Source organism: Carcharhinus amblyrhynchos, chromosome 5, assembly GCF_965287045.1.
Source record: "Carcharhinus amblyrhynchos chromosome 5, sCarAmb.v2.hapA, whole genome shotgun sequence".
Lineage (NCBI taxonomy): Eukaryota > Metazoa > Chordata > Chondrichthyes > Carcharhiniformes > Carcharhinidae > Carcharhinus > Carcharhinus amblyrhynchos.
This window is the reverse complement of record NC_137328.1, coordinates 94,090,320-94,105,417: the sequence shown is the minus strand read 5'-3', so window position 1 is coordinate 94,105,417 and position 15,098 is coordinate 94,090,320. Positions and strand designations below refer to the sequence as shown.

The following is a 15,098-nucleotide window of genomic DNA, read 5'->3' as shown; positions in this document are numbered from 1 at the left end:
ATGTAGGCAGATTTTGGCAAGGTGTAAAGGTAACAGGGTTGTTGTGGTGGGGAGATTTTAACTTCCTCTATATTGACTGGGACTCATTCAGTGCTGGGGACACGGATGGGGCAGAGTTTGAAGGAGCATCCAGGAGGGTTTCTTGAAGCAGAATGTAGATAGTCTAACTAGGGAAGGGGCCGTACTGGACCTGGTACTGGGGAATGAGCTCAGCCAGGTGGTCAATGTTTCAGTAGGACAGCAGTTTGGGAACCGTGACCACAATGCAGTAAGCTTTATGGTACTGGTAGATAAAGATAAATGCAGTCCTCAAGTGAAGGTGGTAAACTGGTGGAAGGCTAATTACAACAATATTAGGCAGGAACTGAAGAATGTAGATTGGGTGCAGATGCTTGAGTGTAAATCAACTTCTGGCATGTGAGGGGCTTTTAAATGTAAATTGTTAAGAATCAGGACCAGTATATTCCTGTAAGGGTGAAGGATAAGTATGGCAAGTTTTGGGAATCTTGGATAACAAGCGATATTGTGAGTCTAGTGAAAGAGAAAAAGGAAGCATTGGTCAAGGCTAGGAACGCATGAAGCAACTGTGGAATACAAGGAAATTCGAAAGAAACTTAAGCAAGGAGTAAGGAGGGCTGAAAAGCGTCATGAAAAGTCATTGGCCAGCAGGATTAAGGGAAATCCCAAGGCTTTTTATACATATATAAAGAGCAAGGGGGTAGCCAGGGAGAGGGTTGACCCATTCAAGGACAGGGGAGGGAATCTATGCGTGAAGCCAGAGGAAATGGGCATGGTATTAAATGGGTATTTTGCGTCAGTATTCACCAAAGTGAAGGACTTGGTGGATAATCAGTCTGGAAAACGGTGTGTAGATAGTTGGGGTCATATTGAGATCAAAAAGGAGAAGGTATTGGGAGTCTTGAGAAACATTAAGGTAGACAAGTCCCCAAAGCCTGATAAGATATACCCCAGAATACTGAGAGAGGCAAAGGAGGCAATTTCTGAGCCTTGAGAGACATCTTTTACCCTCATTGGCTACAGGGGAGGTCCCAGAGGATTGGAGAACAGCCAATGTTGTTCCTTTGTTTAAGAAAGGTAGCAAGGATAATCAGGTAATTACTGGCCGGTGAGCCTTACATCAGTGATAGGGAAATTATTGGAGAGGATTCTTCGGGACAGGAATTACTCCCACTTGGAAATAAGTGGATGTATTAGTGAGAGGCAACATGGTTTTGTGAAGGGGAGGTCGTGTCTCACTAACTTGATCGAGTTTTTCGAGGAAGTGACGAAGATGATTGATGAGGGGAGAGCAGTGGATGTTGTTGACATGGATTTCATTAAGGTCTTTGACAGGGTCCCTCATGGTAGACTGGTGCAGAAGGTAAAGTCGCACGGGATCAGAGGTGAGCTGGCAAGGCGGGTACAGAACTGGCTTGGTCATAGAAGAGGGTAGCAGTGGAAGGGTCCGTTACTGAATGGAGGGCTATGACAAGTGGTGTTCCTCAGGGATCAGTGCTGGGACCTTTGCTGTTTGTAATATTTATAAATGATTTGGTGGAAAATGTAACTGGTTTGATTAGTAAGTTGCAGATGACACAGACGTTGGTGGATTTACAGATAGTGATGAGGACCATCAAAGGATACAGCAGGACGTAGATCGGTTGGAGACTTGGGCAGAGAGATGGCAGATGGAGTTTAATCTGAACAAATGTGAGGTAATGCATTTTGGAAGGTCTAATACAGAGAGGAAATGTACAGTAACTGGCAGAGGGATCTGAGTGTACCGGTACAGGTCATTGAAAGTAGCAACACAGGTGGAGGAAACAGTCAAGAAGGCATACGGCATGCTTGCCTTTGTTGGCCAGCGCACTGAGTTTAACAATCAGCAAGTAAAGTTACAGCTTTATAGAACCTTAGTTAGGCTGCGCTCTGCACTTGGAATATAGTGTTCAATTCTGGACACCACACTACCGGAAGGATGTGGAGGCTTTGGAGAGGGTACAGAAAAGATTTACCAGCATGTTGTCTGGTATAGAGGGCATTAGCTATGAGGAAAGGTTCGAGAAACTTGATTTGTTCTCACTGGGGCAACGGAGATTGAGGGGTGAGCTGATAGATTATGAGGGGCATGGACAGAGTGGGTAGTCATAAAGCTTTTCCCAGGATGGAAGAGTCAATTACTAGGGGGCATAAATTTTAGATGCGAGGGGCAAAGTTTAAAGGAGATGTAGGAGGGAAGTTTTTACACAGAGTGTGGTGGGTGCCTGGAACTTGCTGCTGGGGGAGGTAGTGGAAGCAGATATGATAGTGACTTTTAAGGGGCACCTGGACAAATGATGAATAGGATGGGAACAGTGGGATATGGTCCCCGGAAGTGTTGGGGGTTTTAGTTCAGTCGGGCAGCATGGTCAGGGCAGGCTTGGAGGGCTGAAGGGCCTGTTCCTGTGCTGTAATTTTCTTTATTCTTTGAGTCTGGGTGGGACTGTTGTCAGTGCAGGCTCATTGGGCCAAATGGCCTTCTTCTGCACTGTAAGGATTCTATGAGTGGTGATTAAAATTAAGTCACCAAATAACGTAAGTGCCCAAGTGCATGGTTTCCCCTGGGCTTGAATGTTAATATTGCTCTGTAACATTTGACACTTGCTTGTCATTGAACAATAGATTAATAGATTGGCAAAGGTAAGCATCATGGATGGTTAGTTTGTGCCTTTCCCCCCACCCTATTTCCTCCAACCGCCTTTTGTTACTCTGTCTTGTATCGATACCCATGTCCCATAATTTAATACAACTTAGTAAAAACACATTTGAAAACAAAATCATTCAATTTTCCTATAATATCTGGTGTCCATCTTCGCTCATGCTTTAATTTGATGGCCTCAGTCACTCTCACAAGCTTGAGACTAGATATTTTTGCCAGGAGCAATGGCCGTGCAAGCTCGCGGGGAACTCTGCAATCTTCACCCAATTTCATGGTCAATCAATGCGATTTGGTTAGCTGAGCTGGACTATCTTTCTTTCCAAATTATTTTGAAAAGCTAAGAAAATAATTTCAAATTTTATTCACAAAAATTTGTGTGTTTTGTAATGGGGGGAATTAAACTGGAAAACTTTACAAGATATAGAGGGAATTAGAGGGAATCCCCGTAACTGTGTCAATCCCACTCACTACACTGTCCCCCACTATCACTTCATTTCTTCTTGCGCCCTAAGTTAGCACTTGATTGGCTTACTGTACCGCAATGCCATGGATAGTCTGTAGCTCCACTCTCATCCAAACAAGCTGAGCGAACCTCAAACCTATTGGACAATTGCAAAGGCTGAGGTTCTTGTACTCCTGAACTCTGGATGCTCTTACTTGCCTCACTTGCAATCACCCTCTTCTGTGCCTGGCCAAACCAGAAGACTCTATTCTAATTGGTGTGGAGGCATAAAACATCCAGGTAAGTTTCCCCCTCTCCAAGTTTACAGCTTGGTCGCCAGCTCAATAACTGAGCCAAAACACCTTGAGCCGCACAACCTGGACATGTTTGCCCTGGATCACACTGGCATCCAGGAACACCCACATGCAGCAGCCTTAGCGCATCATCTGTCCAGCCATTCTTAATGTGTTTTCATTAATTACTTCATTAGATTATTTACTTGTTTAACTTCCTTTTTTATATATTTTAGATTTACCACCAGTTTGTACACTATTTCAAACTTTAGAACTGGAGTAGGCCTTAACCACTTACATATGTACACCAAACAGCAAGCTCCTTTTTTGCTGAAGCAGGGTAAGAACCTATTCATACAGGGTGAAAAAATGTAGAAAAAGCAAAAGGAGAGGAATGCCTCCGTTTGTAACCCCACCCCCACATACACACACGTGCAGTCAGGGAGCCAGTGCAGACTCGATGGGCCAAATGGTTTCCTACCGTGCTGCAGGGATTCTTTGATACTATGAGGACTTTGTTCATCAAGCTACAATTCAAAGAAAACACATAGATTTTATAGTGGCATAGTACAAAAACAGTGATAATGTTACACCTTTGCAAATCACTATTTTTTGTAATAAGAATACTGTGTCCAGAAGAATCATAGAATCCCTACAGCGCAGAAGGAGGCCACTCAGCCTGTCACGCCTGCACCGACAGCAACCTCACCCAGGCCCTACCTCCGTAATCCCACGTATTTAAGTTGCTAATCTTCCTGACTCTAAGGGTCAATTTAGACCTAACCTGCTCTTCCTAACCTGTACATCTTTGCAGTATGGGAGGAAACCCATGCAGACACAGGGAGAACGTGCGAACTCCACATAGACAATGACCTGATGCCAGAATTGAATCTTGGACCCTGGCGTTGTGAGGCAGCAGTGCTTCCCCTCCTCCCTCCACTCTGACTTTACGGAGGAGGTAAATAGGAACAAATGTTTTTTTCATTCATTTACAGAATGTGAGAGTTGCTGGCTTGGCCAGCATTTATTGCCAATTCTTAACTGCCCTTAAGATTCCCGCCTTGTAGATGGTAGAAAGGCTTTGGGGATTCAGGAGGCAAGTTACTCATCACAAGATTCCTCTTCTCTGGTATGCTCTTGTAGCCACAGTATTTATATGGCTAATCCAGCTAAGTGCTGCAGATGCTGGAAATACTCAGCAGGTCGGGCAGCATCTGTGGAGAGAAACAGAGGCTGCGATTCTCCCAAAAGTGCTGAATTGGTGGGAAAACTGTTCTAAATCCTGACTGTTCTATCAGTTCAGCTTCTCACCTGAATTTCCACACACTGTGCATTGAAAAAGTCCCAGTCGGGAATCTCATTAAAAACCCAGGGAGGGCGGGGCCTATTCGCTCCAGAATTTGTCAGTTCTGAAACCTGCACGTGCACAGTGGCCCCAAAATGCCAACCTCCCGTTTGCTGGCCAGCCCAATCATTAACCAGTCTGGGACCCTCACAGTGCTCCCTCTCCAGCCTCCCCCTCCACAGCCTCCTCAACAATTCCTGGGCCACTCCTGAAACCCCGTGTCGTGGAGTGCCCCGTTGTCCAGGTCCCAACCTCCAGTAGTGGCGATCCTCCACTTCCCTCACCCTGGCAGACCACGCCACCCCCCCCCCCCCCCCCCACCGGAGACCTGGAGGCAGGCCCCCTCAAACCATTCCAGACCACCCCAATCATTGCCCTCCCTCCACCCCAGACCAATTGCCATGCAGAGAGGCAGTGGGACCCCCCCACCCCGACTGATTGCCCCTAGGCCCCACCCACAGTAGACCCCTCCCTCAGCACCACCCGATGCCCAATGGGCAGTGCCAAGGTGCCCCTTTGGGCATGGGCACTTTGCCCTTTGGGCAGTGCCAGGGGGCACAGGCTGGCACTGCCAGTGTGTCCATGCCCAGGAGGCACCACTCCCCTGGCACCCGACCCCCTGGGGGGGCACCGATTGTCCCCCCTTCATTCTGGCGGGGTTCCTTGTTAATTCCCTGAACATGGGGCATTAATCTGAAACCTGCCGGAGTGAAGCACTCCTGGTGGGGTGGCAGATTCAATCGTGACCTGGAAGGTCCTAATAATTAACTAATAAACATATTTAAAATACATGCAGAAAGGATTTAAATTACTTACCTGCCTTTCCTCCAGTTTCCAGTGTGGTCTGACCAGCCGCTGTTCTCCGGCTCTCGGAGATGCAGATGCGTTCCCAGTGCATGAGCAAATCCCTGTTCGGGGTCGGAGATGCGTGCCTCCCACCACAACCCGACAGAAAAGTTGCGGGTCGCAATGGGAGAATCCTGGCCAAAGTTTCTAAGCTCTTAAACCAATGGAAGGACAGAGGGGCAAGAAGAACACAAAGGAAGGTCTGCAATTGGGTGGAGGGCAGGGAGAGCTTCACTTTTGCATCATGAAACCTTTTGTTAGTTAATCTCTCCTGCCCTCCACCCAATTACAGACCTTCCCTCGTGTTCTTCCTGCCCCCAACCCCTTTTCCTGACTTAAAATCTCTTATATTTCTCTGTTTCTTCTTTTCTGATGAAAGTTCATTGACCAGAAATGCTACCTCCGTTTCTCTCTGCAGACGCTGCCTGACCTGCTGGGTATTTTCAGCATTTTTTGTTTTCATGCTACGATTTGAAATTGAAGATTGAGTTTACATCAAACTGCCAAATCGTAACCACAAACTTGCATCATCTCCATCGGGACCAAAGTTGACCAAATGATTTCTCAATACCAATGCTTTTCTGAACAAGAAATAGAACGCCTCATAGCACAGATTGGGATATTTCGAGAACAGTGATTATAAGGCTACATTTTCCAATGAGCAAGTGCGAAATTGATATCTTAAAGACTACTTCTGTATTTAAGAGTTCAGCTTGTCTATCTTCTCTAAGAAATGACTTGTTGTACATTTATTTGTTGTTTAGAATTGCCTAAATTAAAATAAGGTCAAAATATGGTCTTCCAAGGGGGGAAACAAATATTTAACTATTTGGTGTTTGGTAGGGTGTGTCTGATCTCTGTTATGTATGATTAGTTAAGCCTTGGTTGTGGTGACTCAAGGGGAAAAAGAACTGGAGGCAGGCATCTATAAGTCTGAGAGCAGACACTCAAATATGAATAAAACCCTTGCATATACATAAGCTGGACTATATCATTTCTACATATCTCTGAGGCATGAAACACCGCCATGGCAATGAAGTTTCAAATCCGACAGATGTGTGGCTTGGAGGGGAACTTCCAATACTTTATTATATTTTTCACTGGAGAATAGGGAACTGAAGAATTGGTCTTTTGATACACTTAAGATTCTACAGGTAATCCACAAACTGAACCTTGGTCAGTTCTCCCACCCTGATTCAACTCTCCCGGTCTGCTCTTCTCATGCTACTGAGTGAGAAAAGAAACTTAACCACAAGACATTAAAAACTCTTCATTCCTATCATTGTGGTTCACAGAATTAATTACATAACACTAATTATACTAACAAGACCTGATTTAAGTTAATTGCACACCTCACCTAAGACATGAAATTGCTGAGCCTTGAATCCTGATACTAAATTTAGCGATACAAAAGGTTGCTGCTTTATACTCTACATACCTTGCTAAAATTAGCAAAATGAGGAAAATACATTTGTTAAAGTTTTACATTTAAAATGCCGGGAGTAAAATCATTATGATCAAACAGATACATTCTTACATACCTGTTCTATGGCCAAAGCCTAAGGTATGACAGGGTTGTGATTTTGATACTTATAACTCGTAATCCAAAGATACGGACAAATGATCCAAAGCGTACAAATTTAACGATCACTGTAGCAGCTTGAGAATTTGAATTCAGCTTTAAACTTAAGTTTACTTATTAGTGTCACAAATAGGCTTACATTAACACTGCAATGGAGTTATTGTGAAAATCCTCCAGTCGCCACACTCAGGTATCTGTTTGGGTACACTGAGAAAGAATTTAGCATGGCCAAGACACTTAACCAAAAGAAGTTGCAACAGTAAACTGATAATAAAGATGTTGGGAGTGTGATTAAAAAACAATGTGTTTTTAAGAATAGGAAACCATTATCCTTCCATAGTCTGGCTCTTAACTGCTCTCTGAAATAGACTAGGAAGCCAATTAATTGTAGGGTAGGTGATGGCCTGCTAGTATTATCGCTAGGCAATTAATCCAGAAACTCAGCTGATGTTCTGGGGATCTGGGTTCGAATCCCGCCAAGGCAGATGGTGAAATTTGAACACAATAAAAAATATCTGGAATTAAGAATCTACTGATGACCACGAAACCATTGCTGATTGTCAGAAAAACCCATCTAGGTCACTAATGCCCTTAAGGGAAGGAAAGTGGCCATCCCTTATCTGGTCTGGCCTACATGTGACTCCACAGCCACAGCCTTGTGATTGACTCACAACTGCCCTCCAAGGATAACAAGGGATGGGCAATAAATGCTGGCCAGCCAACGATGTCTGTGAACCACGAATGAATAAAAAACAAAATTAAAAATTGTATTAAACCACTATCTGTCATATAAGGAAGAAGCCCAGCACCATGGTTGAATGTTTGACAAAAAGTGAGGAAAAGCAGCTTTACTTTGATGTACATAGCACTGTAGTTAGTAACAGAAATTCTATCACTAATGCAACCCTTTGTCTTTGGTCGAATGTAAACATTAAAAATTCAGCAACGGTGGTAAATAATATCCAGCAACTCTACAAGAGAAACAATTGGTCTCCAGGCTACACATGTCATGGCTTTCCACTTAGCTGAAAAATAATGATTCTACTGTGACCTTAGGCACTAGATGGCACTAAATGTTCAGTCAGCTCAGGCTTATGATGACAGTTGTGTACAGAAAGGTTAGTGCTCAATTTTATGCCACCCTAAAATAGAACACATACAGATTTTACATTTAACTCTATCAGAATCTCCTTTGCGCCCAGCACAATATTTGGTCACACTCCTGATTTGCGTTAAAACATTGGGCAAAGGCTTGGTTCACTATGGAATTATTTACACGAGTGTGTGCATTCAAATTAACAGATTAATATGTAGGAAATTCAATTTAACTGAAGAGGCAGATTCCTGAGGTATGGAAAATTTAAATCCACTGACACAACCACAAACAAGTCAGTCACTAGTTGTTGGAGTTTCAGCAACAAACCCAAACTGAATGAGATTATCTCACTGACTTTGCCTTGATGGCAGGCAAATTTGAGAGAAGGGGACCCAATTTTAAAATCAGAGCCAGGCCATTGGCAAGTTCAGATCACTTCCTACATGCAGTGTGACAGAAATGTGGGACTCATTCCTTAAAAGGGGGCAGACGCTGACTCATGGTGGCACAGTGGTTAGCACTGCTGCCTCACAGCGCCAGTGTGTGGAGTTTGCACATTCTCCCCGGGTCCGTGTGGGTTTGCTCCAGGAGCTCCTGTCTCTTCCCACAGTCCAAAAGATGTGCAGGTTAGATGCAACGGCCATGCTAAATTGCCCCTTAGTGTCAGGGGGACTAGCTAGGGTAAATACATGGGGTTATGAGGATAGGGCCTGGGTGGGACTGAGGTTGGTGTAGACTTGACAGGCTGAATGGCCTCCTTCTGCACAGTAGGATTCTACGATCCTATTAAATCTGAGATTTATAGATTTTTACCAAGTAAAGGTAGGAAGGGATATGAAACCACAGTGAGTGGATGAAATTGCAATATGGTTCAGACATGATGTCATTGACTGACAGAACAACCAAGAGGGGCTGAATAGCCTCCTCCTGTTCCCATGACCAGAATTTCATGTTGATCAGATGGGCAGTAAAACTACCTGAAAGCGCGCAAAATCATGCAAGAAGATGGCAAGCATGTGTCCCCATATCATCCTGCCTACACGTGATATTTTGGTCGGAGGGCTTAATTAAACAGCTGATTGGGATCTGTTTTCAGGTTGGCGAGTGAGCCTTTATATTTAAGCTGCAACCTCGATTCAGGATGGGATGAAAGTCTGTATTGAAATAAATGATCAAATGTTTCTGGGGACTAAGATTTGTGTATGATTGATCTGCCTAGACACTCGTGGCATAGTGTTTCCATCAATATTTATTTTTGACAAGTCAGCAGCTCCCTCAGACAGCAGCTGTCCCCCTGAGGGAGCATGTTGGAAACACTAGCCCATACCTATTGTCAGCAGTGCTCAGCCTTTCACAGAACGTGCAACCTGCTGGATGCCTGTTAACTGGCCAGCCAACATGATATCACATTAATGCAATCTCGGGCTGGAACGGGTTTCACATACTATTTGCCAACATCGTGGGCCAAAGGGCCTGTTCCTGTACTGTACCATTCTATGTTCTATCCCACTTACCTGCCCATGTGACCATCTCATCTACATCTTCCTGTCGCCCCAGACACTCACTGTTCACCACCCATCCAATCTTTGTGTCATCTGCAAATTTACTAGTCCTCACCCTATATAGTCATCTATGTCATTTATATGAATGACAAATAATAGGTGACCCAGCATAGATCCCTGTGGTACACTATTGGACCAGGCTTCCAATCACTAGTCTTCTGTCATCATCCTCTGTCTCCTACAACTAAGCCAATTTTAAAACTACCTTATCAATTTACACTGAATCCCGAATGCATTTGCCTTCTTTACATGTCTCCCATATGAGACCTAGACAAAGGCCTTGCTGAAATCCATATAAACTATATCAACTGCACTATCAACTACACACCCAGTCACCTCCTCAAAAAATTAAATCAAATTTGTTAGGCATGACCTCCCTCTGACAAAGCCATGCTGACTATCCCTGATCAAATTCTGCCTCCCTAAGTAGAGATTCATTTTCTCCTTCAGAATTTTCATCCAATTGTTTCCCTACAATAATGTGAGATTCAATGGACTGTATTTCTCGGCTTATCTCTTCAATCGTTCTTAAAAAGCAGAATCACAATAGCAATTCTCCAGTCCTCTGGCACCCCCTCCATGGCCAAAGAGGAATTGAAAATTTGGGTCAGAGCCCCTGAATCTCCTTCCTTGCCTCCCACAGCAGCCCGGGACACAATTCATTCAGACCTGGAGATTTGTCTTCTTTCAAGCCTATCAACACTATTATTATTCAGGCATGGGACATAGGTGTTGCTGGATGGCCAGCATTTATTGCCCATCCTTAGTTGCCCTTCAAGGGCAATTGGAAGTCAACCATGTTGCTGTGGCTCTGGAGTAGACCAGTTAAAGATGGCAGATTTCCTTCCCTGAAGGACATGAGTGAACCAGATAGGTCTTTCCTGACAATCAACAATGGCTTCATGGTCCTTTCTTAATTCTAAATATTTTTACTGAATTCAAATTTTACCATCTGCCGTGGCAGGATTCGAACGCAGGTCCCTAGAACATGAGCTGAGTTTCTGGATTAATAGGGTAGTGATAATACCAATAGGCCACTAAGAACATAAGAACATAGGAAATAGGAGCAGGAGTAGGCCAACTAGCCCTTCGAGCCTGCCCCGCCATTCAATAAGATCATGGCTGATCTGTCGTGGCTCAGTTCCACATTCCCGCCCTCTCCCTATAACCCTTAATCCCTCTCTTATCAAAAACCCATCAACCCGCGTCTTAAAAATATTTAGCGAGGCAGCCTCCACCACTTCAACGGGCAGAGAATTCCAGAGATTCACCACCCTTTGAGTGAAGAAGTTCCTCTTCAACTCCGTTCTAAACCGCCCCCCCTTTATCTTGAGGCTGTGCCCTCCAATTCCTTTGTCCACTTTTAAGCTGTCCTAATGGAGAGCCTGGTAACTTTATGTCGAAACTTTATGTTAGCAAAGAGCTTCCAATAACGTATATATTCAGTGCTGGCATGCAAGAATCCAGAGACATTTGCTGACGAGTTGAATCACCTGGTTTTGGACAATACTTCACCAATATCTTCAGATCATGAAGTTAGCTGCTTCAGGAAGGTGAGCACTCCTGACGCAACAATCATTTGTTTTCAAAACAAATATAAACTGGATGAACAATTTATATCATGGCAGAATTCAACTCTATTATAGTCTAGCATCACTAGTGGTTCCTAAAAATACTTCAGAAGTTTTTATGGATTTTGAAAAATCATTAAAATGTACTTTGTCCCTCCAGATATACTTACTTGCATCATTCCAAAACTTAGTAGTAACCATAAACTTTTACAAAGGTTTGTTACTTATCAAATTATTAGAAGAGCTGCATAGCTTAATTTGACATGCTTGTTGATGGAATTACTAATTTTACCACTAATCTGCCAAACACAAGAATATAATCGAGTGAAGCCACTTGCAGCCTGACCCCATTCTTGAAGCAGCGTGTTGTACAATGCCAGATGCAAAAGGCTCACAATCACATCTGTCACACCAGCTGAACTGCAAACATGTTGGGTGTCGTTGGCAGCAGTTGTGCTTGGAATCAATTTAGTTGTGAAAAGAATAAAATGAAAATAAAGTGTTGTGGATTATGTTGAAAAGGCATATTGTGCCTTATTGTTTAATTTTATCATTTTTGTTCCAATTCTATCACTCAAGAGCTATCAGGTTAGAATAGTAGAGGCATTCATAAGCACGAAGAAGGGTTTAAAAAGAGCTGCATTTCTGTAGCACCTTTCACAACCTTAGGACATTCCAATTACTTCACAGCCAATTTAGTATTTTTGAACTGGTGTCACTGTTTTAATTCAGGAAATCTGGCAGCCAAATTGTGTATGCCAAGCTTCCAAATAATAATGAAATAAATGACCAGATAATCCGTTTTACATATTAATTGAGGGATTAAATATTGACCAGGACAATATGGGAATGTCTCTGCTCCATTTTGAAGAGTGCTGTGGGTTCTTTTACATCTACCTCTGAAAGGGAGACTTCAAGTTAATGTAACAAGTCTCACAACACCAAGTTAAAGTCCAACAGGTTTATTTGGAATCATGAGCTTTCGGAGCACTGTTCCTTCATCAGGTGAGTGGAGGGACAGGTGTGGAGAAGTACCTGTCTCCACTCACCTGAAGAAGAAGCAGTGCTCCGAAAGCTTGTAATTCCAAATAAACCTGTTGGACATTAACATGGTGTTGTGAGGCTTCTTACTGTGCCCAGTCCAAGGTCGGCATCTCCGCATCAGTTGAATGTGCCACCTGAAAGGTGGCACCTCTGAGAGTGCAGCACTCCCTCAGTAGTACAATGAAGTGCTAACCTAGATTATGTTCTCAAGTTCTGGAATGGAAATTAAAAGTAAAATCTTTGCACAAGCAAGTGTGCTAACAACTAAGTCAGGGTTGACACTTATTACTGCTAAAAGCAGCATTTTCAAGACAAAGTTATAAAATTCAAGGAGAACAAAGACCTATGTTAATATGCACTAAAGGAGTAGGTGGAATATATTTTAACCTACATGGTTCCATAGCAGGTTGCACTACATGCCTAACAGTGCCATGGGTGGAGAAAGTATCGACAACAGTGCTAGAATATTTGATACTGGAAATTTGCAACATGGCCAATTTAGTCACATCAATGTATAGAGCTTGAACTTGAATTGGCAGAAAAAGACAATCTTTATTTCTCATATTTATCCTTTTCACCCCATGTGCATCCTAATTCTAAACTGAATGGGCAAGATTTTATGGCCCCGCTTGGGTGTGACTGGAAATTTCCGCCCGACGTCAACGGAGATTTCCATTGTCAGGCCCTCATCCGTGCCAATTCTGTGGGGGGCAAGAGTTCCAGCCAATGTAAACTTTGTAAGCAGAGAGACAAAACAAGAATATTTTAAACTTTTCAGTTTATATATGAGCTGACTACACAACAGTTAAAGTAGGATATATGATATTTAGCTAGACTAAACAAATAGAAAGATTGGGTATTTGATTTGGGCATACTCCTGCTTAAACAGTGGTGAACTATTGGAAGAACAGGTTGAAACTCACATACATCCAAAGATGTGTAGGTTAAATGAATTAGCGGAGTGATTAACAGGGTAAATATCTGGGGTTACTGAGATAAGATGCTCTGTCGGTGTAGACTTGACGGGTCAAATAGTCTCCTTCAGCACTGTAGCGATTCTATTAGATCCTGGTCAAGCATCCATACTGGGTAGTTGGATACAGATCACATGACTGCCCAAACTTAGTTAATGATGTAGGAAAGGGTGGGGTGGTGGGAGTTGGAGCTCCTTGGCCCAGACTTTCATCCTTGGGGCAGACAGAGGAGGTCAGGAAGATTCCTATCTCGGTCCACCCGCCTTGAGAGGAAATGCCACAAAGGTGGAATCTTTGTTGCCGAGGGAGGGTGCGGGCTGGATTAGGGCCAGCCAACTCAAGAAAACATTTGGAAGCAGCTTTGTTTAAAATGCCCGCCTCAGTAAAATTAAAACAAAAAAATACAAAGGCCCTCCAGCCATCACCTTTCACACCCTTTCACTCTCCAAACGCTTCCATGGACCATCTAATCACACCTCATGTCCCCCCAATTGCCCCTTGTGCAATAATACTGGCAAATCTTGTGCTGGGTGGAGGTAGATACAGAATCTGCTCATGAGTGTTCCTCTTTCACTCCCACAACAGAAACAACTGGTGAACCTGGAAAGACAGGAACCATTTCCTGGTGAACATCCACAGCTGCATGACCTTCAGTCATCTTATTAAGAATGTTTGCTAACTCTGAAACATTTTCTGACCCTAGATCATACCATAAACCATTATGATTTTGGCGTCTGCAAACAACTCTTCCATTTTGAAGTCTCACGACTCAAAATTCTGGACCACTTTGGTTTAAAATGATTCCCGGTTATTGTCTACAGTTACTACCAAAGATCCTGATAAATTTATTCATCACTAACGAATAACCAGGAGACAGAACGACCATTCTTGACTCCCACAGTACGTATCCATCCCGCACATGTAACTCATCCCACTTCAATGAAAACCGGAGCACCCAGAGGAAACCTACGCAGTCACAGGGAGAACACGCTAACTCCGCACAGACAATGGCCCAAGCCAGGAATCGAACACAGGTACCTGGTGTTGTGAGGCAGCAGTGCTAACCACTGTGCTGCCCCCTAAAGGCTTCCAAAAACACCCTGCCCTCAAAATGACATGTAGCACCAGAAACATTCAATTTTCCTTTTCCAAGTTCTGTAGCATAGAGACAACTGAAGTTACATTCAAACATCAAAGATATTTAAATCGATATCTAAAATAGGCAGTTTTCCATACTTACCCATACATCTGCATGACAAAACCTGGGCTGCAGTATCCACACTGACTTCCATTGTAATCAGCCAGCCTCTGTTGTATTGGGTGTAAACCTTTCTTTACAGACCCCAGTGCCTCTACTGTTATCACTTGGTGGTTCTTCAACGACAGGAGAGACCCAATCGGAAACAAACACTGCAAAATTCAAACATAAAAGCACAATATGGCCTTTAGATATGACAAGATTGAACATTTATTTTTCATTATTATGCTGCTGTCTATAATAGAAACAAAACGTCCAGAATCAGGTGTGAAAGCTCTCAAAGTGGTATTTCATTCAACCCAATCTCGAGTTTTGATGAATTTGGTATCACTGAGACAAGGGATGAGTACTGAAGCAAATTAATTTCAGCATCAATCGCTTGATAGT

General features: G+C 43.3%; 1 protein-coding gene across 3 annotated transcripts in view; it reads right to left on the bottom strand.

The window, feature by feature from the left end:
- LOC145343186 (uncharacterized) overlaps positions 1–15,098 on the bottom strand; it is a 143,144-nt gene that overhangs the window by 83,454 nt on the left and 44,592 nt on the right. For all 3 annotated transcript variants that reach the window (XR_013886690.1, XM_080189200.1, XM_080189201.1), the window contains one exon: positions 14,694–14,863. Coding sequence is in view for 2 of the 3 variants with exons in the window: in XM_080189200.1 (XP_080045326.1) it covers positions 14,694–14,863 (170 nt within the window). In the remaining variant the exon portion in view is untranslated. The remainder of the gene's footprint in view (positions 1–14,693; positions 14,864–15,098) is intronic.